The sequence below is a fragment of the Myotis lucifugus genome, unplaced genomic scaffold, assembly GCF_000147115.1.
Source record: "Myotis lucifugus unplaced genomic scaffold, Myoluc2.0 scaffold_8, whole genome shotgun sequence".
Classification (NCBI taxonomy): domain Eukaryota; kingdom Metazoa; phylum Chordata; class Mammalia; order Chiroptera; family Vespertilionidae; genus Myotis; species Myotis lucifugus.
The window spans coordinates 14,096,654-14,120,390 of NW_005871056.1; the positions used below are offsets into that span (position 1 = coordinate 14,096,654).

General features: G+C 41.4%; 1 protein-coding gene across 2 annotated transcripts in view; it reads right to left on the reverse strand.

The window, feature by feature from the left end:
• The window catches only part of ATG7 (autophagy related 7), a 228,795-nt gene that overhangs the window by 168,948 nt on the left and 36,110 nt on the right, over positions 1-23,737 (reverse strand). For both annotated transcript variants that reach the window (XM_006083835.3, XM_023749659.1), the window contains exons 8-11: positions 10,380-10,468; positions 7,368-7,489; positions 2,338-2,428; positions 1,413-1,557 (exon numbers count right to left, since the gene is read on the reverse strand). In XM_006083835.3, the coding sequence (XP_006083897.1) occupies positions 1,413-1,557; positions 2,338-2,428; positions 7,368-7,489; positions 10,380-10,468 (447 nt within the window). The remainder of the gene's footprint in view (positions 1-1,412; positions 1,558-2,337; positions 2,429-7,367; positions 7,490-10,379; positions 10,469-23,737) is intronic.

Below are 23,737 nucleotides of genomic sequence, written 5' to 3' on the forward strand. Positions count from 1 at the left end.
TGGAATCAATGTTAATGCCTAACATTAAAGGAATGTCCCAGTAAATTATGTTTCCTCATACAAGAAGGCATATTCTAAGGGTACCTCATCTAAAAGGTACCCTTTTTAATGACCTGGGAAAGTGTTTACAATGTTAACTTATAAAAGCAAGGGACTCGCCGAAGCCGGTTTGGCTCAGTGGATAGAGCGTCGGCCTGCGGACTGAAAGGTCCCAGGTTTGATTCCGGTCAAGGGCATATACCTGGGTTGCGGGCACATCCCCAGTGGGAGATGTGCAGGAGGCAGCTGATCGATGTTTCTCTCTCATCGATGTTTCTAACTCTCTATCTCTCTCCCTTCCTCTCTGTAAAAAAATCAATAAAATATATTTAAAAAAAAAATAAAAAATAAAAGCAAGGGACTTTATTATATATCATATGTGGTTTTAAAATGTATATTAAACAAACATAAAAAGGAACAAAGTGAAAAAGTGATAGGAAAATGGATAACTTTCCTTTTTTATAACTTTTATGCAAAAGTGTTGTAAACCATTAAAAAAAAAAGACTAACATAATGAGTCACAAAAATTAAAAAAAAACCTTATATGGCTAAATATACTTTAATATGTTGAGAAAAAGATTTGCATCATATAACAAAAAAAGGTTAATCCATAATAAAAAGAACTCCAAAACAATAAAAGAAACACAACCCAGAGGACATGAATAGAAGAAATAAATTTCACAAAAGAAATAAAATTTAAGACTCACCCTCACTAATTAAAGAAATGCAAATAAAAAGCTCTGTTCCTCACATGTTTTTGGAAGATAATTTAATTTGGGAAGAAAAAAATTATTATAGCAATTCTACTTCTAGAACTTTTTCCCAAAAGAAATAATACTATGAATATGTAAAGATATAAATGTAAAAATGTTCATACCATTATCATCTCTAAAAGAAAAATATGCTGACAGTGGTTAAATAAACCGAGGACTCAGTCATACAATAAAATAGTACATATAGATAATATGGAATACATAAAAAGAGAGTCATAATTATTTTCATATTAAGTTAAAAATAAAAACCTGTTATAGAAAGTATGCTATGATCCAATTTTCATAAAAATAAATAACAGCAATGATGACAAATGTCTCTCATTTGTATATGCCTATGAATACTTCAGGGGAAAATATACTGCATATTAATCTATAAAGTCTACTTAATTCTGGGAAATGTGGCTTGGGATGGAGATGGAGGGACTTTGTGTTTTTACCTTATAATAAAAGCATGTGTTCCATTTATATTTAAAAATAAACTGAGAGGGAGGGAGAAAGAAGAGAGAGAGAGGAAAGGGCATCTGGGAGGTGGAAGGCAATCAGATATAGTAAAATGGGGAAAGAAGCTTCAAAGGTACCATTTGGCCCCCACAAACTTACCATCAGTGTCCTAGCTACATTACAGCCCAAGGTGCCAGCTCCAAGCAGCAGACATTTGACAGACACAACTTTGTCTAAGTCCAAAGTAGGCACTAATCTCCAACACATCAATTTGAGATTTAGATCCACTGATGACTCAGCTAACCTAGAAAATGAGAGAATTATTTAATTATTCAGTCAGTCACTCATTTATACCCCAATTTTGGCCTTTTTGAATAGAAGTAACTATATGAGAAAAGAAGAAACAAATACTTAGGAAATTAGAATCAAAGGAAAACTAAGATGAAGCTTGAGGGTAAATGGGTAGGAGAAAGGTTACTGTGCAGAATCGTAACACTGTAGTCCTCTGCAATTGTTAGAAATAGGCCACATATTTGATACTAAGCTCCCGGCTGTGAAGATGAAAACAGAAGCATGACTGGTACTAGAAGTCATTGTGTCTATAAATAAAAACACACCAGCTACCACCTGCTTAAGAAGAAAGTTTTTCCTAAAACTGAAAACAGAGACTTTTCTTCCATGCCCTCAATAAAGGGTGCACTTACACTCTCCCTTAAATACAATATTGGTTTCCATGAAATATTTCTTATAATGTCCTTCAATGTAGGCTACTAGAACAAAATTAAAGGGCAATGAATAAAGGACTACAACATGTTGCAGATATACAGGTCTTAGAGTCTGTGCTTGAAGCAAGAATAAAATTTAGAATGTCTACATGAACAGATGAACTGTGTGCCCTTCAGGCTATCCATCATTAATACTAATTCCCACAACCAAACTTAAATTATGAATTAGGCAGCAAAGAATGCAATAACACCCATTGTTCATGTGAATGGCACCCCTGGACTGAATTGTGCAGTGCCATTGACCTCATAGAACCTAGTGTGCAAAAGATCCATTGAAGAAACTATCTTCTGAAATATACCTTTTAGGGTCCATGCACTCACTGAGGTTCACCATCCTTGGTCCCATGCCTCCTTTCTGGTTCTTTTCCCATCCAACTGCTTTGGGACAATCTTAAAGCAAATAAAACAATAAATTCAATGAAGGAGAGGATAAAAACAAGTCAGTCAAGCAGCAAGATGGCCCATATACTGATAAACTTTTGGTACACTCTTCTCAAAAAGGTTCTTGGGCCTGAATTTGCATTTACTTGCCTCAGTTGCCTTCCCATCTTCCATGGCTACCAGGAATCTTGTTTAGAGGCCAGTAGACCTGTAGAGGAGCTTCTGAAATAGCCCTCAACTCTAGCCCAAGTTGCTTTGATTTCTGCAGTTGCTCAAATAAAAACAATCATATTTGGCACTGGTATAACCCTGTTGAAGGTTCTCTATCTATTCTAAGGAAACAGACTACTGTGATGGCAGCACAGCTTCTGATGAAGTTCCCACTGAGATGTGAACAGTACATCCCTTCTGTTCCTCATTTTTGTGTCCCTCTGCTCAGCCACTCAACTCCATCATTGTGTACCTACCTGTGGGCAGATCATAGTCCAAGAGGACTGTCCCTCTGTTAAACTGCCCTTTCCTTTAAGCTCATCCTTATCCATTTAGACATTCCCCTTCCCTATCTCTTTTAACCTCCGCTATGGGTGCCTATGTAACTCCAATTCTGGCAGTTCAGAAGGTAAGGATACTGTGGCTAATAGACATTGGAAATACCTCTGGACCCATTTCTGTGTTCCCTATCCACTCCTTACCACCACCCAAACCTGGAGATTCAAGTTGCATGTGAAGGAGATAAAAGCTTTGAGGAGCCTACAGTAAAGGAACATTGAATTTAATTTGGCTTTGTGTTTCCCAAATTTACCTGGCTCTCAGTATCTCCTTCCATCACTGGTAACACATTTAGGGAAAAGCAGCTCTATTCTACTGTTGCAAAATCCTCTTAAAAACCTCACTTGCTTTGTAGATACTCCTGCTACCTCCTCACCTTAATGGAAACCTGACTTTCTTGGTGAAAACTTGCTAATGGGGTCCAGCCACTCTCTTACACTCGCCACATCTCTAGATCTCACTGAATCCCTGAAATTCACAATAAAGCCTCAATTTCTTCGCAGGAAATTTACCCAGCTACAACCCACCCTAAGGGCATCCTCTCCAATGTCTGCCTTACATAAGTCTCTGAAGGAACAGAAACTCCTTGACTTAATGTACAAAACTATTGGGAGAAATTTTGTTTCTAATGATACACTGGTGTTCTCTAGCCACTCTCCTTCTTTTAGATTTCTATTGACACCTCTATTTTTCTTTCCTTGGAAACTTTTTAGCTTTTGACCTTTCATTAAAAAAAAAAATAGTATTGCACCCTAACCGGTTTGGCTCAGTGGATAGAGAGTTGGCCTGCGGAATGAAGGGTCCCAGGTTCAATTCCGGTGAAGGGCACATGCCCAGATTGCAGGCTCGATCCCCAGTAGTGGGTGTGCAGGAGGCAGCCAATCAATGGTTCTCATCATTGATGTTTCTCTCTCTCCTTTTCCCTTCCTCACTGAAATCAATAAAAATAAAATAAAATAATATTGCTTAATATAATTATGGGTCCTAGAAGGTGTTGATTTCATTTACATAATCTTTTCTTTGTGAAAAGATGAGATAGGATGACCAATGGAAAACCTTGGAACCAATCATTCTGGAAAGCTACTTGAGCCTCAATTTGGCTGGGGGGCATCATTCACAGAAAGAAGTCCAAAAACAAATGTCCCTTCTTGTTCTAATTCAGGCCTCTGGTGTGGTCCTGTTTTCAGAGTCATGAAAAATTAAAACTGATATAATAAATTTGAGTTCTTAAAAGAGGTTAAAACTTCAAAATTCTTTTTCTGGGAAAAAGAATTCAGACTTGTTACTAAATCATATTTCCTTACTATTCTTACATTAATAAAAAATGCTTCCCTAATACACAGCATAAGAAACCTGGCAAGTACAGTCTAGTACTGTAGTTCATAACTCCAGCCTAAGCTTTCTCATAAAATAAAATCATGGGACAAAAACAAAATATCATTTCAAATTAAAACATCTCAGTACTCAAAATGCTATAGCTATTTCTAAGAAAATTAGATGTACTTTAAACTTGTTGACAATGAAAAAATTCTATACAGGGTGTCCCCCCAAAATGTATACACACTTTAACAGATAGCTCAATTTTGAAAATGAAATGTATTTTAATAAACATCCTATATAATAAAAGCATAATATGCTAAGTGTCCGACCATTCGTTCGATCGTTCCACCAGTCACTATGACACACACTGACCACCAGGGGGCAGACACTCCAATAGGTTAGCTTGCTGCTGGGTTCCGGCTGATCAGGACTGGGCGAGATGGTCGGACACGCCCTGGAGCCCACCCGTGATCCCTCCCCGGCTGGCCAACCTCCCACAGTCCCTCCCTGGCCGGCCAGCCTGGATCAGGACTGGGCTAGATGGGCTCTTCCATGTCCCTCCCTGGCTCCAATCAGCCCCAGTCAGGACTGGGTGAGACAGGCCGGACCCGCCCTGGAGCCCTCCCATGGTCCCTCCCTGGCTGGCCAACCTTCCACAGTCCCTCCCCGGCCGGCCGGCCCCCATGGCCCCAATCAGGACTAGGCAAGATGGCCCCGATTGACCCCGATCGCCAGCCATGCCGAGGGATCCTACTGGTGCACGAATTCGTGCACCAGGCCTCTAGTTACCTTTATAACTATTCAAAGTGCCTGTATACATTTTTGGGATACTGTATATATGGCAATATTTAATCTATCATACCTGCTTCCATATAAACTACATCTATAAGTCATATCCAAAATTATTGAGAAAAGATTTTTTTGGGAAACTTAGGACCTGTTTTCCCAGTTAGTCAACTAGGAGGAACATCAGGACAGGAATTAAAATGGGGGCTCTCCCACCCTCAGCAGCATCTGCTGCCTCCTTCAGCCAGTTGCCAGGATATTCTTTATATTAGCAATGGAGGGTGGGTTTGGCTACACTATGAAGAGTGTAAGAAAATATAGGATATTTAAAATTATACTTGTTATACCACTGCAACTATGGGCTGTCTTAGAAATACTAAAAAATCCTGCTATTCTAATACCTTCAGTTCATACTATGATACAGAATAATTATTTAGAAAGATTTTTTTAATCCTTGCCCAAGGATATGTTGTTGTTTTTTAATTTTACTGATTTTAGAGTGGGAGGGAGAGAGAAACATAGATGTGAAAGAGAAACATCCACTGGCTGCCTCCCAATGCAACTCAACCGGGCATCAAACCTGCAAACCTAAGATGTGTCCTGACCAGGGATCGATCCTGAAACCCTTTGGTGTATGGGATGATTCTTCAAACAACTGAACCACCTGGCCAGGGTGAAAGATAAAAAGTTTAATTTACAGCTAAAAGGGGAACTATTAATTCACATGAAAAAAATAAAGAAAAATTGTCTTTCCATCCACACTCAAAAAAGATGTATTGAGACATTACTGGATTATAGAAAGCCTCTTTTTCAAATGTAAATGCAGTATTTCCTGGGTTTGCCAGCTCCATCAAGCATCAGTGATATTGGGAACAGGGAATAAGAGTAATTCAGTGACTTTAACTTAAAAATGGAAAGAAAAGTGCCTCCCCCAAGGGTGATTGGCAGGATTTAGGGAGGGAAGTATGGAAGGCGATGGTGGCCTGCCAGGTGTAGACCAGGCCCGCATTACTTCTTAGTTAACCTCATTTCCCTAGAACTATCCTCAAGTTGTGGCTTTAATATAACAAAAGTACAGTATGTAAGTTAGCATCACATGGAAGCTATTTTAGAATGTGCCAGAAGAGGGTGCTAAACCAAATGCAACTATCTAAAAATAGCAGGGAAGCAATGGATTTCTTATGGCTCAAAGTAACAAGTAAGCCACTTCCCCAATTGTCTGACCAAGCACTTTGAGGTCAACTCTCTAAGAAGTCTCTTTAAGACATTTATCAGTGCTACAGCAAAGAATTACTGATAAAATGTCATTAGAGTCAATCCTGGATCCTTCTGAATTCTGCATTCTGGAAATGCCAGCTCAGAAGAAATTTTAACATCCTCCCCTCCCCACCCCACCACTAAAACACTTTAAGGCACATGACTTGTGGATTAAAGAAAGCAATGTGCCTTGAAGCTATGTGGGACATGGTGAGGAGCGAACTGAACAATGTATGTGAAACTCCTCTGAAAAGCATGTAAGACACAAAAATCTGAGGGGTCCTTTTGGAGAGTGCTAGGCTTAGTGTGACAGGAAGTTAACATAAACCAGCATTTATAAAGCACCTATAACATGCCAGACATTGTGTTCTGTCTTTTAAACAGGACAGATTCCTCATAAGGAATATTCCATGTGGTGGTTACTAGTAAGTATCAAACTTCAATATGTGTTCTGTGACATGAATATAAACGTAAGTGTAAGACACACACACACACACACACACACACACACACACACACATCTATATAAAAGGTCTGTGAGCCTGTTCCCTTATTTATGAAAGGAGGAGAATAGCTGATATCTATCACACAGGACCAAATGAAAAATATTAAATGTGGAAAGAGACATGGCACTTTTGCCCACTTATTTAGTGCATGGAGAGTAGAATCACACACAACTTTAAGTTTGTAACAAATAAGTATGTCAGTGCATTAATATTTCATTTTTCCTTTCAGAAGTGTCAGGAATAAAGATTGTGTCTTAAGCAAAAATAAAAACAAAACTAGGGGGAAAAACATCCTTAAGATTGAAAAATCCTGCCTGGAGAAAATTTCCTGGGGACAATCTTTGCCTTTGTGCCTGTCAGACTAGCAGAGCTGCTCTCTGTTCAAGGGAGGTGATCACATTGACAAAGAGGTAGAAATTGTACTCTTCTTTCCCTTCTGCTGCTATTGTAAAAGGATGAAAGGAAAGTTAAGCCTGATTAGGCTTATGACAAATAATAATTATATGCATTCTCAGAGACCAGCCAATTACCTGGGCTAAAAGCCATTTCTGGAAGCTTCACTTCGAAGATGATGCTGTGGGTGATGTCTCTGACCCCCTGCAAGGTGCGGTCCCGGAAGCAGAGGACTTCAACAGACTGGAAACTACTACTCCTGATGTCAGGCCCCGGTTGGTTTTTGTTTTTATTTTTTTAAGGAGGGAAAAGAAAAAGCTCACATTAGAACTTCAGCAAATCCAGGTTGAAAGAATGCAATTCATTGTAATTATGCTTCTCTGACACCCTCAAGGGATGGCCTTAACCTTTGAGAGATTCTGAATACATCCTTGTATGCTTCCTTTGTCTTGGTGCTTAGAGGCTGAAGGCGGAATAGGCTGTGATTTCTTTCTAGGTGAATTTCATATAACAATCTTAAATAATTCTGACAAATAAATCTTAAATGTAGGAGAAAAAGCTTACAAGACATTGAAAAGAATGGCTAGGGCATGCATGGGTTCTTCTGGTCGCCCTTCTCTCCATCTGCACTTAAATTCTATGAAGCCACACTTCAGTAGTTAGGAAGCCCATGTGCACTAGATAGACTGACCACCTGGATAAACACTAGTAAGTATAACCATTCTCCCACTGGGGACAATCTATAACAGGTCCTCAAACTTTTTAAACAGGGGGCCAGTTCACTGTCCCTCAGACATTCCACACATGCGCACTGCGGGCCCGGGACAAGTCGGCTGCTAAGCAGGATAGGCAGCGGCAGCAAAAACACCCGTTGGGGTCGGGCTGGATGTTTTCGGCGGGCGGCATGTGGCCCGCGGGCCGTAGTTTGAGGACCCCTGATCTATAACTTAGCTACCTTCACTTCTTTAAAGTAAACATTTTGACTTAAGTAAAGTAGCCACAAACTCAAGTACACAACTTTTAAATATAAAGGAGCCTATCTCATGGCTTCTCCCAGTTATTAACCACCCCTTCAAAAGTAACTACTACTCTAACTTCCAAGTATATATTCTTTTATATTGAGCTTATTTCACTCAACATGTTTTTAAAACTCATCTATATTGATACATGTAGCGGCAGTTCACTAAATTTTGTAACATAGCATTCCATTGCAATGAATACACCACAATTTATTCCACTCCATTTGATTACTGAATGACATACGGGTTATTCCCCGTTTGGGGTTATTAAGAATAATGCTGCGACAGCCCGGCCTATGTGGCTTAGTGGTTGAGGATCAATCTATGAACCAAGAGGTCACTGGTTGATTCCCAGTCAGGGCACATGCCTGGGGGTGTGCAGGAGGCAGCTGATCAATGATGTTTCCCTCTCATTGATGTTTCTATCTCTCTATTCCTCTCCCTTCCTCTATCCCTAAAAATCAATGAAAAAAATATTTCAAAAATATATATCCTATATTTTTAAAATTTGTTTTTAAAAAAAATTCTTGTCCAAGGATATGTTTTATTTTTAGTTGATTTTTAGAGAGAGAGGAAGGGAGAGAGAAAAAAACAATGTGAGAGAGAAACATTGATTGGTTGTCTCTCATATGTGCCCTGATCAGGAATCAAACTCATAACCTTTTGGTGTACGAGAAGATGCTCCAACAAAGTGAGCCTCCCAGCCATAAACATTCTTGATATGTGTTTTGCTTGTATCTAAGTGAGCATTTATGTATGATATATACTTGAGAGTACAATTGCTGAGCTATGGATATTTTTAACTGTGATAGATACTGCCAGTTTTCCAGCAGTGTCTGAGAGTTCCAATTGCTCCACATCTTCAACAAGACTTGGTATTGTGATTTATTAATGACTAGAGGCCCGGTTCACAAAATTTGTGCATGGTGGGGAGGGGTGAGAGGGGGGAGGGGGTCCCTCAGCCCAGTCTGCACCCTCTCTAATCCGGGACTCCTTGGGGATGTCTGACTGCCAGTTTAGGGCTGATCCCGGGGATCAGGCCTAAACTGGCAGTCAGACATCCCTCTCACAATCCTGGACTGCTGGCTCCTAATTGCTCACCTGCCTGCCTGCCTGGTCGCCCCTAAATGCCCCCCTCCCCTGCTGGCCTGATCATCCCTAACTGCCCCCCGCTGCCAGCCAGGTCACCCCCAACTGCACCCTCCCTGCCGGCCTGGTTGCTCCTAACTGCCCCCCCTGCCAGCTTGGTCACCCCTTACTGCCCCCCCTGCCAGCCTGGTCACCCCCAACTGCTCCCCTCTGCCGGCCTGGTCGCCCCTAACTGCCCCCCCCTGCTGGCCTGGTTGTCAACTGCCTTCCCCACCAGCCTAGTCACCCCTCACTGCCCCCCCCGGCCAGCCTAATCGCCCCCAACTGCCCCCCCTGTGGCCTGGTCACCCTGAAATGTACCCCCCTGGTCACCCCTAACTGCACCTTCGCCGGCCTGGTCGCCTCTTACTGCCCCCCTGCCGGCCTGGTTGCCCCGAACTGCCCCCTCCGCCGGCCTGGTTGCCCCTCATGGCCCCCCCACCAGCCTGGTCGCCCCACGCAGCCTGCTGTTCAGTCGTTTGGTCGTCCCTCACTACACCCCTGCCAACCTAGTCACAGGCAGCCATCTTGTGAGGGAGTGAGGGTTAATTTGCATATTACCTCTTTATTATATAGGATTAGTATTTCATTTTATTTCCTTGATGATCAATGATGTTGAGCATCTTTTCAAATGTATATTGGCCTTTTAGGTACCCTCCTTTTAAATTATTTTAGGGTAGGACAAAAGAAGGCTGGAAGCAAAAGGATAATCCTATCTGAAAGCTGAAGAGAGGACTGAAGAATTTCAGGGTCAGGACCTTTGGCTACTTGCCCTGCCATATTCTGAAACATCTTTAATACAGTATGGTCACAGTCTGCAGCTCCACAACAGGCCTGCTTAGGGGCTCACCACTGATGGAAATTGGATCATGGCTGATTTATTGACTCCCACCTGGTTTGTGTGCCAGAAGTAGGGAAAAAAAAATGCAGACATAGGCAGACACATTGTCAAAAACATATAGACAGACAGACAGACAAGACAGTCACATGTAAATACTGTACCATTTGTGGGCTGCTAGGACCAAAAAATTCCTCAAAGGCCATCCAGGGTATTGGGCTAAGTTACAGGGATCATATACACCAACGGTTATCTGTGAACATAAAAGACTTTCTGAATGAGTCAAGTATTATACAGATTCACAATACAGACATTGCTAATACTTACTCTTCATTTTTTATGCTGTTCTGCAAAAGCATTAATAATTAGACACTTGGTGAAGGGCTATAGGGAAGAGAAGTAAAATGATATAGGTATAGGGGACAGAACTTCTTGATGACAGAAGCTATCAAATTCTTCTCTGTACTATTGTACCTTGTATTGGGCCTGGCAGAGAGTAGGAACTAGATACGTTTAAAAGGAAGAAAGACTGAAAGGAAGACAGGGAGGGAGGGAGTACTGTCAACTGTCAGGGCTCACATAGAAAAAAACCTCTCCTAAAGAGACAATCTGTAAAAATTGCTAATTTTTATATAACGAGAACATCACAGGGCCACTATCATTGTCATTGTAAGTCTATAGTTAGATCAAATTAAAAAGTCAGATGCCCTTGATTGCTGACATGTTTCCTACCACTCCTTCCTATTCCTACTCCCACAACTCTGACCTCTGATAGAAAACTTGACTCAACTTCAAATACCATTTCTTCAGTGATGACTACCCGTGCCTAAAGTGGTCACTCTGTTCTCTCTGCTTCCACAGCATTTTGAAAATTACACATAACATTTTCACTTTTTCTGTCTCCTTTCTCTCAAAAGACAATAAATGCTGAGCACGTAGCTCTTGATTTCTAAATACCATTCTACAATAAAAGGAATCAGGGCTCCTTGGACACATGGCTAATTCTAGGGCGGAGGCAGGAAAAACACAAGAGGAACCTGGAGCATCTTGTATATTAGAAAGGAAGGAAGTGCTCAATAAACAAAAGATGGGATGTCAAGGGGACACCAGAGCCAACTGAAAGGCCTGAGAGGGGCAGTTGTGGGGTGAAGGGGATCAATGGGGGGAAAAAACAACGAGAACAGCTGTAATACTTTCAACAATAAAGATAAATTTTTAAAAGTGGTGTTGTTTTTTTTACCCTGATAAAAAGAACAAAGAACTCTCAATGGCCAAGGTTGGATCAATATGGGAAACAAAATAACGTCATATGAGATTATAACCCATAATACAAAATAAATATCTATGAGACCATTCTGATATAAATAAATGATGGATAAGTAAATATGTAAAGATAAAGGAACAAGTCTTCCTCTTAGATTTCCAAACAATAGATGTAGATACATGCCCCCTGCAGAAGCAGAGCTTAATCCTTCTCCTCAGTGAGAGCAGTTGGAGTTAATGAATCACATCCAAAGAAAATATAGTAACCTTGCAGTGGAGAAACCTGGCAAACACTACTTAACCAAGTGATCAAGTTTAACACCACCAGGAATGCTATGTGGATATCAGGTACCCCTTGACATGATGTGATGAAATGGGTGTTTCACCTCAGTGGTATTCTTTCCAAAAACCCGTAACCCCAGTCTAATAATAAAAAAGACAACATTAGCCCAGCCAGTGTGGCTCAGTGGTTGAACATTGATCTATGAAGCAGGAGGTCAGGGTTAGAAACCCGGTCAGGGCACATGCCTGGGTTATGGCTGATCCTCAGTAGGGGCATATATACACACACACACACACACACACACACACACACACACACACACACACACACATACACACACATTGGATAAAAAGGAAAGTCTGAGAAACTGTTACAGACCAGAGAGGAGGCCTGACAACAAAATGCAATGTAGTCTCCTGGACTGGATGCTGGAACACAAGGAGGATGTTATTGGAAAACTGGTGAAATCTGAGTAAGTCTCGAGTTTAGTTAATAGTAATGTATTAATGTTGGTTCCTCGGGTTTGATAAATATACCATGGTTATTTAAGATGGTAACATTAGAAAAACCAAAAAACAGGGTGAAGGAATATGGGAACTCTTTGCACTATCTTTGCAACTTTTCTATAAATCTAAAATTATTCCAAAATAAAAAGTTTATTAAAAAAAAGACAGCCCTGGCGGGTGTTTGGGTATTGTCCCATGGACTGAAGGAATACCAGTTCTACTCTCAGTTGGGGCACATGCCCACGTTGTGGAATCAATCCTCGGTAGGAGGTGTGGGGGAGACAGCAGAACAATCCTGTTTCACTCTCACATCGATGTCCCCTCCCCCCCGCCCTCTCTCTCCCCCTCCCTTCCCCTTCCTCTCTCTCTAAACATCTTTAAAACACACACACACACACACACACACACACACACACACACGACAATGAGCATCTAGAGAAGAGTATCTTCTTCATCTTTCCATGATCAGTTCATAGATACATTGCAGATACTTAGTGAACGCTTATTGAATGATGAAAACAGATGGATAGATAAACAGATGGATGCCTAAATGATGGATGGATGATAAATGGAAGGATGAAAGGAAGGAGGAAGGAAAGATAGCTGGCAGAGAACCATAAGTTAACCCACAGGTGTCCTTTATAGGTATACCCGTGGGTTAAATAGAAACATGGCAGATAAACTTTTGATTACTCTAGATCCAGGTATTTCCGTAAGAATGGGATCAGCCCAAACACTTCCACTTATTTACCACAGTGCTGAGTACAGTGTCAGCCACAAAGAAGGAGCTTAACCAATATTCACATGAAAAAAAGCAGAAAGACAGAAAGTAAGAGAAGGAAGGAGGGGAGGGAAGGAAGGAGAGAGAGGAAAGGAAAGAAGGAAGGTCACAACGCCACCATCCAGAGAGAAACACCACCTTGCTGTATAACTTCCATTTATTCTTTACATAAATATATTTTAATTATTACAACTTTTAAACAAAAATGGAATCATGCTAAAAATACTGTTTTGTATCTATTATTCTACTATGAACTCTCTTTCATACTAATGTCATTCTACAACCACTGTCAGTAGTGGCTGAATGGCATTCCGCTGTATTGATGTACCACAACTTTTTTCTATTTTCTATTAAATAACAATTAAATAGTCTTCATATGAGCTCAATAAATCTCTGGAAATGTCTTACTATTGTCTTATCAGATAATTACTGCATTATTTCAAAGGTATTCTTAAAAATATTGGCTGCCTTCTCCACTATAAATTTTCTTATTCCCAAGACTGAAGTGTTTTGTCTAGTAGATTTTCATGTATTAAATGCAAACAGATGCATATTTAATTCAATATAAACAGATTCATAGGTATGGCCATCCTTTCAGGAAATACAGAATACCTTTATTTGAGATTTCTTTTTCCATGGGAAGATATAGCATTAGTATCTAGAAAACTTTTAAAAATAGAACTTGCAGAGACTATTCTGAGGACTGCCCCTATGTCAATGAGTGACCTAGGGAAAATTAGTCAGTTCCTCCAGGCCTCAGTGTTGTTTATCTGAATTACTCAGGCATTTTATACAGACAGACTAGAGGCACAGTGCATGAAATTCTTGCACTTGGGGGGGGGGGCGGTCCCTCAGCTTGGCCTGTGCCCTCTCGCAGTTTGGGAGCCCACAGGGAGCAGGCCTAAGCCATCAGTCAGGCATCCTTAGCACTGCCTTGGAGGCAGGAGAGGCTCCCGCCACTGCTTCTGCGCCAGCCGTGAGCCCGGCTTCTGGCTGAGAGGTGCTCCCCCGTGGGAGTGCATTGACCACCAGGGTGCAGCTCCTGCGTTGAGCATCTGCCCCCTGGTGGTCAGTGCACGTCATAGTGACTTGCCAACCACTCGACTGTCTGCCCCCTGGTGGACAGTGCACATCATAGCAAGCAGGTGAGTGGCCTTAGCATATCATTAGCATATTATGCTTTGATTGGTTGAATGGCCAACGGGACAACCGAACACTTAGCATATTAGGCTTTTATTATATAGGACTAGAGGCCTGGTGCATGAAATTCGTGCATGGGAGGGGGGGGGTCTCTCAGCGTGGCCTGCACCCTCTGCCATCCGGGACTCTCAAGGGATGTCCGAATGCCGGTTTAGGCCTGATCCCGGGGATCGGGCTAAACCGGCAGTCGGACATCCCTCTCGCAATCCGGGCCACTGGCTCCTAACCGCTTGCCTACCTGCTGGCCTGATTGCCCCTAACCACCTCTGCCTGCTGGCCTGACTGCCCCTAGCCTCTGCCTGCCGGCCTGATCGCCCCCTAACTGCTCTCCCCTGCTGGCCTGATCGTCCCTCTAAAGTGCTCTCCCCAGCTGGCCTGATCGCTCCCTAACTGCTCTCCCCTGCTGGCCTGATCGCCCCTAACTGCGTCTGCCTCAGCCCCCGCCACTGTGGCTTTGTCCAGAAGGACATCCGGAAGATGTCCAGTTTAATTAGCATATTATCCTTTTATTAGTATAGATGACTAGTCTCATCACTAAAGATTTGGAATCACTAATAATGTTGTTAGCAGAAATGCCCATGTTCACACTTTTCATGTTCAGTACCATCTCATTTAATCCTCACTACAACTCTATGAAGCAGGTACTATTATTTTCCCCATGATTCAGTTGTGACAGAGGGTATGTGCTGGATAAACTACAAAAGTAATCATCGCTTAAACTTCAATTTTTTTAAAAAAAAAAATCAAGGGTATTTACAACTCTGTTACCCAGCAAGAAAAGGGGAGAGAAGAAAGAAATTAGCTTTCTATTTCTCTAACATTTGAAATGGGTTAGAAAAGAAATGGCCTAATGCAATTAAAAAAACACACACATTGGCTGGAGCAGTATGTGTTCTAATCCTGCAGCTCACTGATTTTAAGATCTTGGCGAAATTCTTTCCTTGCCTCTGAAATAAAGGAGTTGAATCATTTTATCTAAAGGGAGTCCTTCAAGCTCCAGAATTATAGAACTTCAAAGAACATTAAAGAGAAAAAAATCCTACATAGGTTACAAAACAAGACAGATAATATTATTAAGGTTCAATTTTATAGGGTGTCTAAAGGCTATTCAATTTATTTAGGAAGAACCTACACAGTATCAATTCAGAAAATGCCATTCATATAGAGATTTTGTGTTTCAATTTTCAAATGTGACTCCATAAACCTGGGCTCTTATCAAATGTCCTGAGTTAAATGACCTTGGACAATTTATTTAACCTCTCTATGTCTTAGTTTTCTCATCTATAGGATAACTCTCACCTGCACTTAGCAAAGACATAGGCAAGCACTCTACAAATAGTGACTATAACACAATGTAAATAAACTCTATTGTAATAACTTAACTCACCTATTTGTTCAGTTCAATCTATCACCATTACATAGTTATCTATCTTCAGTAACAAAGTTATCTTTTATTAACTGGTAGAGAAATGAAGTGGATAAGTTCTAGTTTATCAAATATTCTCTAGGTCTATGCTTTATCATCTGCAAATGTAGAGTTGGGACTAAGTGGTACTTAAAGTATATAAATTAGAATGTTATATTTTACTAGAGGCCCGGTGCACAAAAATTTGTGCACTGGGGGGGGGGGGGGGCGTCCCTCAACCCGGCCTGTGCCCTCTTGCAGTCTGGGACCCCTCGGGGAATGACCACCTGCTGGGTTAGGCCTGCTCCCTGGGGGGAACGGGCCTAAGCTGGCAGTAAGACATTCCTCTGGCAGCCCAGGAGCCCTCAGGGGATGTCCACTTGCCAGCGGGGAGCAGGCCTAAGCTGCAGTTGGACATCCTTAGTGCTGCTGAGGTGGGAGAGGCTCCCACCACCACTGCTGTACTGGCAGCCATCAGCCTGGCTTGTGGCTGAGCAGAGCTCCGCTGTGGGAGCGCACTGACCACCAGGGGGCAGCTCCTGCATTGAGCTTCTGACCCCTGGTGGTCAGTGTGTGTCATAGTGACCAGTCATTTCCAGTCGTTCTGCTGTTAGGGCCAATTTGCATATTACCCTTTTATTATATAGGAGTGACTGGCCAGCCTGGGTGTGGGGCTGATGGCTGTTTTCAGACTGGCCACACCCTCTTTGGGGGGGGTCCCCACTGGAGTGCCTGGCCAGCCTGGGTGAGGGGCTGAGGGCTGTTTTCAGACTGGCCACACATCCTTCGGGGGGGGGGCGTCCTGCTGGGGTGCCTGGCCAGTCTGGGTGAGTGGCTGATGGCAGTTTGCAGGCTGGCCAAGCCCCCCAGCGGGGACCCTCACCCCATGAGGGTATGGCCAGCCTGGGTAAGTGGCTCATGGCTGTTTGCAGGCTGGCCACAACCACCAGCCAACAAGCTCCCAGTGGAGGCTGGCTGGAAGCAGGTATCTGGGATTTATTTGTCTTCTATAATTGAAACTTTGTTGCCATGAGCGGAGGCCACAGCTGGCTCAGGGCTGGCGGGAAGCTTGGTTTCCTCCATCGCCTGGGCAACGAAGCCTCCTGCTTGCTCCAGCTCCATGGCTGCCGGCCGCCATCTTGGTTGGGTTAATTTGCTTATAGTTGCTCTGATTGGCTGGTGGGCGTGGCTTAGGGCATAGCGAAGGTATGGTCCATTATCATCTTTGTCTTTTATTAGTGTAGATACTACAAATGGATGCCTAATTTCAAAGAATGAGCATATTTCTGACACTAAATACAAAGACAATGAGACAGGAAGGTAAGACAAAAAGAAATCTTTTTTCTTTGAGCAGAAAAGATCAGGAATAAGTTCTCAGAGCAACATGACCTAAGATGAGCTACAGAAAAGGAATGAACTGCTGAAGAGAAATCTATCACTTACCCATAAAAGGAGGTCAGCGTGAAAATGCTTTGAAGTAACCCTCCTACTCACATGAGGCAAGCATCTGGACAGAAAAATGACAGGATTCATTTGACACTAGGCTGAACATCAGTTAATAATCCTCTGATTTTTTTTAAAAGTGACTCCAAAACCTGTTAAGTGCTTTAGAAACTAAATCAGGAAGCTCAGCTATTATAGAAATTAGTCAGCACAATGCTAGGAAGCCAGCTGAACTATTTGGGTAATCAATAAAAATTTTTTAAATGGCAATCAGAAATGATCATTAACAAGGAGTTCTGGGTTTTAGAACTGGCTCTGCTGCAAATTCATTGTGTGAACTTGTACAAATCACTTCCTTTTATGATACAAATCAGTAGAAAGAAGCAAAATGTAATTGGAAAAATACTTTGTTTAAAAGGTTTATGAAATAAATATTTTTTTCTACTTGGCTGAGAGTATACAACTCATTGAAGTGGTCCAGTCATGATCTGTCTATGATCCACTCAGCAATGTGCTGGAAAAGTACAACATGAGAAAGGGAAGGAGGGAAATTGTCAGCTTGAGTGTCTTTGAGAAATTTTTACCCGAATCCCATAAAACATGACTAATGGCTATTACCTAAACATTTGCTATAACAGAAAATGCACAAAAGAAATTACATGTTTTGAAAGTGTGAGAAAATTATTCAAATCTCTAATGCCCGGTGGTGTAACAGACGACTGCCAAGATGCAAAGATCGCTAAGTGAAGAGCCCACTAAAAGCATACCAATGCTATTGCTCTTGTTTAAAGATTCTAAAGCCCTAGAATTAAGGCCTAATGTTTTTGAAATTACAAAACATTTCCCAAACATTCCATCTTCAGTAACTGCTTTGAAGAAAACAGAAGACTCAAACAAACTTTCCAAAAAGATTGGCAATGGGGTAACTATTTAGGCTGTTTTTAATGCAAACACAAGAACTATTTGTTGTAACAATATGGTGCCACCATGACTTGTAAAAGGAATCAACATTTTATTGAGGGAAATAAGAACTTAAACGATGCTCATTTTCAACTGACCAAATGTATACAACATTCAATGCTGATAAGGGTACATTGTTGGCAAGAGAGAAAATTGGCAATTTGGGGCAATAGTTATAAGCAGTGGTGTGCTAGAGACAGTTTGCGAGAGCCTACTTTCTCTTCCCATCTCCAAATAATGTGACTTCACAATGGTGGCTTGAAATTGGCTGTGATGGGATTACTGACACCATGAAATAAGCAAACACTACAAAATCAGGGTCCCCTAGCCCCAAAAGCCAATTGTCAAATGGATAACTTTTTATTGTAAGCCTTAAAATGTTCAAACGCTTCAACCCAGTAATTCTACATCTAGAAGTGTAAGAAAATAATTCAAAATAGGAAGGAGGGGAGGAATTTCATGCACAAAGAAGCTCCTAATAGTAAATAAGTATAAAAAATATAAATGTAAAATTTGATAAAATTATCAAATGTATCAATTTAAAAGGATGTCGATATAGAGCATAATACTATTATGCTAAAACTAGTGGCCTGGTGCACGAATTCGTGCACACTGAAAGGAAATTAATTAGAAGAAATATTTTAATATTGCTATTCGCCCTTTCTCTATAATAGAAGTGTCAACCAAATTCACGATTGACAATGACAGATGGAAACACACGTGTGCAATTGGCGCCAGAGAAAGCTTTATATGTATCACACACGCGAAAGCCAACTTAGCCTTTTATAGATATAGAACAAATTTGCTTAATTAGACCAGCTTTCTGATTTAGCTAAACTTTTCCAGCCCAGTGAATTACCCCAACTTCTCTTTCAGGTAATTGTCAGCAACACAGCAGTAAATATCAACATGAAGCAGATTATTATTGTAGATCACGCAGGGAGAACAAAGGGTAAAATATTTAACTGCAGCAGTGTTTGACTATATTCTGTGCAGTGAGAAAACCTGAAGTCATTTTCAAGGTCCACCATTTCTTACTTCTTTTCAGTTGGGTCAAGTTTCTAAGCTTTCTAAATCTCTGTTTTCCGGCTAATGAAAAAAAAATAGGATTCCACAGAGTCTTCTATCTACTTACTCCAGGACTTCTGTGAGGATCAAATGAGATGAAGCACGGGAAAACACTTCACAGACATTTGATTACAGTGTAAAGTGTTTCCACCTGGCCATAAAGCAAGTCGTGTGCCTGGGCTGCAGAAACTACAAGGAGGCTAGTCACTAGAGAGAGGAAGCCAGGTGTTGCTACATGACATCATTACCTGAACGGACACTTAGCATATTAGCCTTTTATATATATAGATAATACAATAAAACAGAATATAGTAAAATCTTTGTCTTTAAAAATAGGCAGAAAAAAATTAGAAGGAAATACAAAAAATGCTTACTTTTAAAAAAATCCAAAAACTTAAATAGTTGAAGAGCTTTATAATACTTCAAAAACAGAAAGATACAGGTAGATATAAAATTAATGAAACCATGCCTAGTACAGTTCATTTATCTGCCAGTATTCTCAAAATGGGTACACAGCATTGTCCAAAATACAGGTGATGAGCTATTTGTGAGTCCTAAATCATTTAGTGGGTCACAACTATCATTTTTCAAAAAAAAGATAAAACAGAATACAATAGAAAATAAGCACAGTAAAGTATTATTTTGTTAAAGTTTTGTTTGTTATATATGTGTATATATACATCTAAAGACACACATAAATATGATTATTGAGTCATAATGTAACAGTTGTTTTTAACTATCAGTAACAAAGTTTGGCATTAGCAATCATCTTAACAACCATAAGTCAGCCAAGAAATGAGAGAAAACCAATCAAAGATGCATTTGCTATTGAGTTTTAATTTTAAGAAAACAGCAAACTGGTAAAAAGCTTCCTGAATTGTCTAGGGATTTCTGAACTGATAACCCTGCAAATCTTAGGAGGGCATCTCCAGCAGACAGACTAGTCCTAATTTCTTCAGCAATTTTTGAAATCCAAAAAGGCAAGGAAGTTTGCCTTTCTTTGGTAAAGGCAAAGTCAGCAGCATGACTCAGGGCCTCAAAATTCCATTTTAATAGAATAGCTGGAGATTGAAGTTAGTTCAAAGAAAAGAATTTTCTTTTGAAAATGAAAACTGACAAACTTATCCTAAGAAAATATAGTGGGAACAATTATAACATGTGAGTAAAACTTAATAAAGCCTGTTTATATCCATCATCTGTTAATTCTCACCACCACCTACAAGGAAGAGGGTATTATTCCTGTACACTTGTGCATGAGAAGGGAGCTGAGACTCAGAAAGTTTGGCTCATGAAGTTGCAGTTGGGACCCAAAATCTGGCCTTCTTACTCTATCATAACATGCTCTGAGCCAAGGAGAGAAAAGGGATGCTTCTTTTTCCATTATATGAAGCATTCTGACTGGAGAAGGTAAGGTGTTTCACACGAAAATAGGTCATTCTGTTCTCTACCTCATTTCCCTTCTCATCTATAAAATGGGAACAATACTACTCACTTTGCATGGTGTTGGAAGGATTATGAATAGCAAGTATAAGTAACCAGCTCTGTGTTGGGCACACAGTCAGAACTTCGGGTATAGTAGCTGCAGCTGCTGTTGGCTAAGAGGACAGTGAGGAATCATGATTCTCTTCAGGGGCAGGTACCCACTCTCCCCAGCCAGCTGAGGCTTCAGACATCAGTGAGCAGTATCTTTAGATGCAAAGGCCCCACTCTGGCTTGGAGCAGAGATGAGCCATCTCCCTCCTTATCTCAGCAATCCCACAGGATCCCACAGGCAGGCTAAGCCCAGTCCTTCTCTTTGTCTTCCTCTGAGCCAGGGACCCAAACAGGACTTATGAATGGATTTGAGTGTTCTGTGGATCCTCTGACATTAGATATTAGACCTGTGTACAGATATGTATTTTTCTGGGATGAGGATCCATTACTTCCACCAAATTCTCAAGGAGTTATTCACCACCACCCCTGTCCCAAATTAAGAACTACTTCTCTAAATTACCCTCACATACCTCCCTCACATTCCTTCTCCAGGCAGAACACTAAGCAGGTCTGTGACTTATACTAGACATAAACTTAAATGGGAGATTTGGGAAAGCCTTTATGAGATACATGGCCTTAATCAGATAGCAGAATACTCACATTAAAGAGAACACTATAAGGAGCCATACTAAGAGTGACCTACTACTTATTAAACGCCTACTGTGTGTCAGGTACTGACCCAGTTGCCTCACATATGTGAGCTCTAATCTTCACAACAACTCATACATGCATCCATTCTTCCATGTATTTTACACACCAGGCAAGATACTACAGGATGCAGATGCAATGGGTGATAAAGCAAAGATAGGTTACCCGCCCTCACAGAGCTTACATTTACATGAGAGAAAAAGATATGAATCAAAGATCACCCAAGAAAATGTACAATTACAACTGTACTAAATATTGCAAAGAAAAACGACACAGTGCTATGAGAGCCCAATGCAAGCATGACAACCCTTTTTACAGAGGTCAGGGAGGCTTCTCTGAGGAATCATGATTAAGTTTAAATCCAAAGAAAGAATAAATACTTCACTGGGCAAAAGGGAGAGATGGAGGTGGAGTGGAAGAGGCAGAAGAGAAGAGAGAAAAAGGCTTTCCAGGCAAAAGGCGCGTGTAAAAGCCCTGTGGCAGGAGAGCACCCAGCAGCACCTTTGAGGTGTGGCGAGGTGCAAAAGCAAGAGGGAACGTGGACTGACTTGGGGCTGGAACTGCACAGGGGCCAGGCCACGGAAAGTCTGTGTGCCATAATAAGGAATTTGGATATTATTCTTAGAGTTCAGGGAAGAAGACATTGCTAGTTTTATTTGGAGAGTGACATGATCAGATTTGCTTTTCAAAGAATTGCTTTGGATAATATGGGGACAGATTAAAGGGAGGTCAGAGTAGACACAAAGAGATGATTAGGAAGCTATTGCAGTAAAGAAAGTGAAAGATCACAGCAGCTTAACCTGGGATGGTGAGCAGAAGGAATACAGAGGCGGCCGACTAAGAGAAGTTTAGGACAGGAAATCCACAGGACATGGGGATGGTAAAGGACAGAGAGTAGTGTGGCAGGCTGCCCAGATCTCTGGCTCTCATGGCTAGATGGAAGGTGGTATCACTGCAAGACACTGATGCCCAGAGGAGGATCAGATTTGAAATGAAGATTATGAGTTCAGCTTGAAGATATTGAATTTGAGGGGATGGAGGAAGCAGGCAGCTGGATAACATGGTCTGGGGTCCAGAGGGAGGTTCATAATGGAGGAAGTGGCCACAGGCATCAGGGACACAGTGAGATCCTCCAGAAAAGAAATCAGACTGAAAGGAGAGGAGCTTGGAATGATGCCAACATTTCTCCACCTTACATGTGCAGACGCCAAGGCTCACAGAGAAACAGTGACTTGCCCAGGCATTTCAAAGTGCTGGTGAGAGGAGGAGGCAGAGAAAAAAGTAAAACACGAAGTCAGAGCTCAACTGCAGGAGTTCACACTAAAAAGAATGCCTATTTTTGAAGAATAAGGCAAAAGCCTTCAAGGACACTTCATGAATCAGGAACACTAAAAAGAAACTGGACTTATGTGAAGGAGTGAACTAGATTAATAAAAATAAAAGCAGAAACAACTTCAAGTGAAGTGATGTTTAGATTGCACAGAAATCTACTTTCCCTGAACCCCTTTGTGACTAGACCAGTCCAAAATGGTCTCTCCCTCCTCTCAACACTCCCACATCAGGTGCTCATTAAGTGTCCGACATTGCACTAAATGTTGAAGACACAGCGTGGGGTCAAACATAATTGTTGTGCTAAAGTTGCTCACAGGCTGGTTAGGGAGAAGAGGCAGGCAGATAAACAAACCAACAATGACAGTAGAGCTCAGTCAGTGCTAGGAGAGAGGCTGCTACCCAGACACAGAAAAGGGCTATCAAACAGTGATGAACCAGCCCAGCCAGCGTGGCTCAGTGGTTGAGCGTCAACCAATGAACCAGGAGGTCACGGTTCTATTTCCAGTTGGGGCACATGCCCTGGTTGCAGGCAGGAGGCAGCTGATCAATGATTCTCTCTCATCATTAATGTTTCTCTCTCTCTCCCTCTCCCTTCCTCTCTGAAATCAATAAAAATGTATTGAAAAAAAACAGTAATGAACTAAAAAAGGGGTGAGATCCTAGCCAGGTGAAGGAAACAGAAATAAATGCATTTCTGAAGGCACGGGAGGGGTGAAGAGAGGGGGGAGAAGCATTGGACATTTGAAAGGCATAGTTGTAGACAGAACATAGGCTGCTTCTTGAGGGATGAAGCTAGAATGATGGACAGGAACTGGTTTGAAGAGGCCCCAAATGCCAACCTAATTTGTTTTACTTTATCCTGAAGTCAACAGGAAACATAGAAGAGTGACATGATCAAATTTACATGTTAGAAAATGCATTTGGCCAGTACTGTGAGGGATCGATGGAACATTCAGGACCATAGATGGGGAGGTTGCCCAGGAGGCCATGAAACTCCTATGAGGCCATCTATCTGCACAGTTTCTGGTGAACCTTTCAAGAATAAGATGGGGCACAAACATCCAAAGTATCAATCATATCATTTCATTGGCACTTCTCTT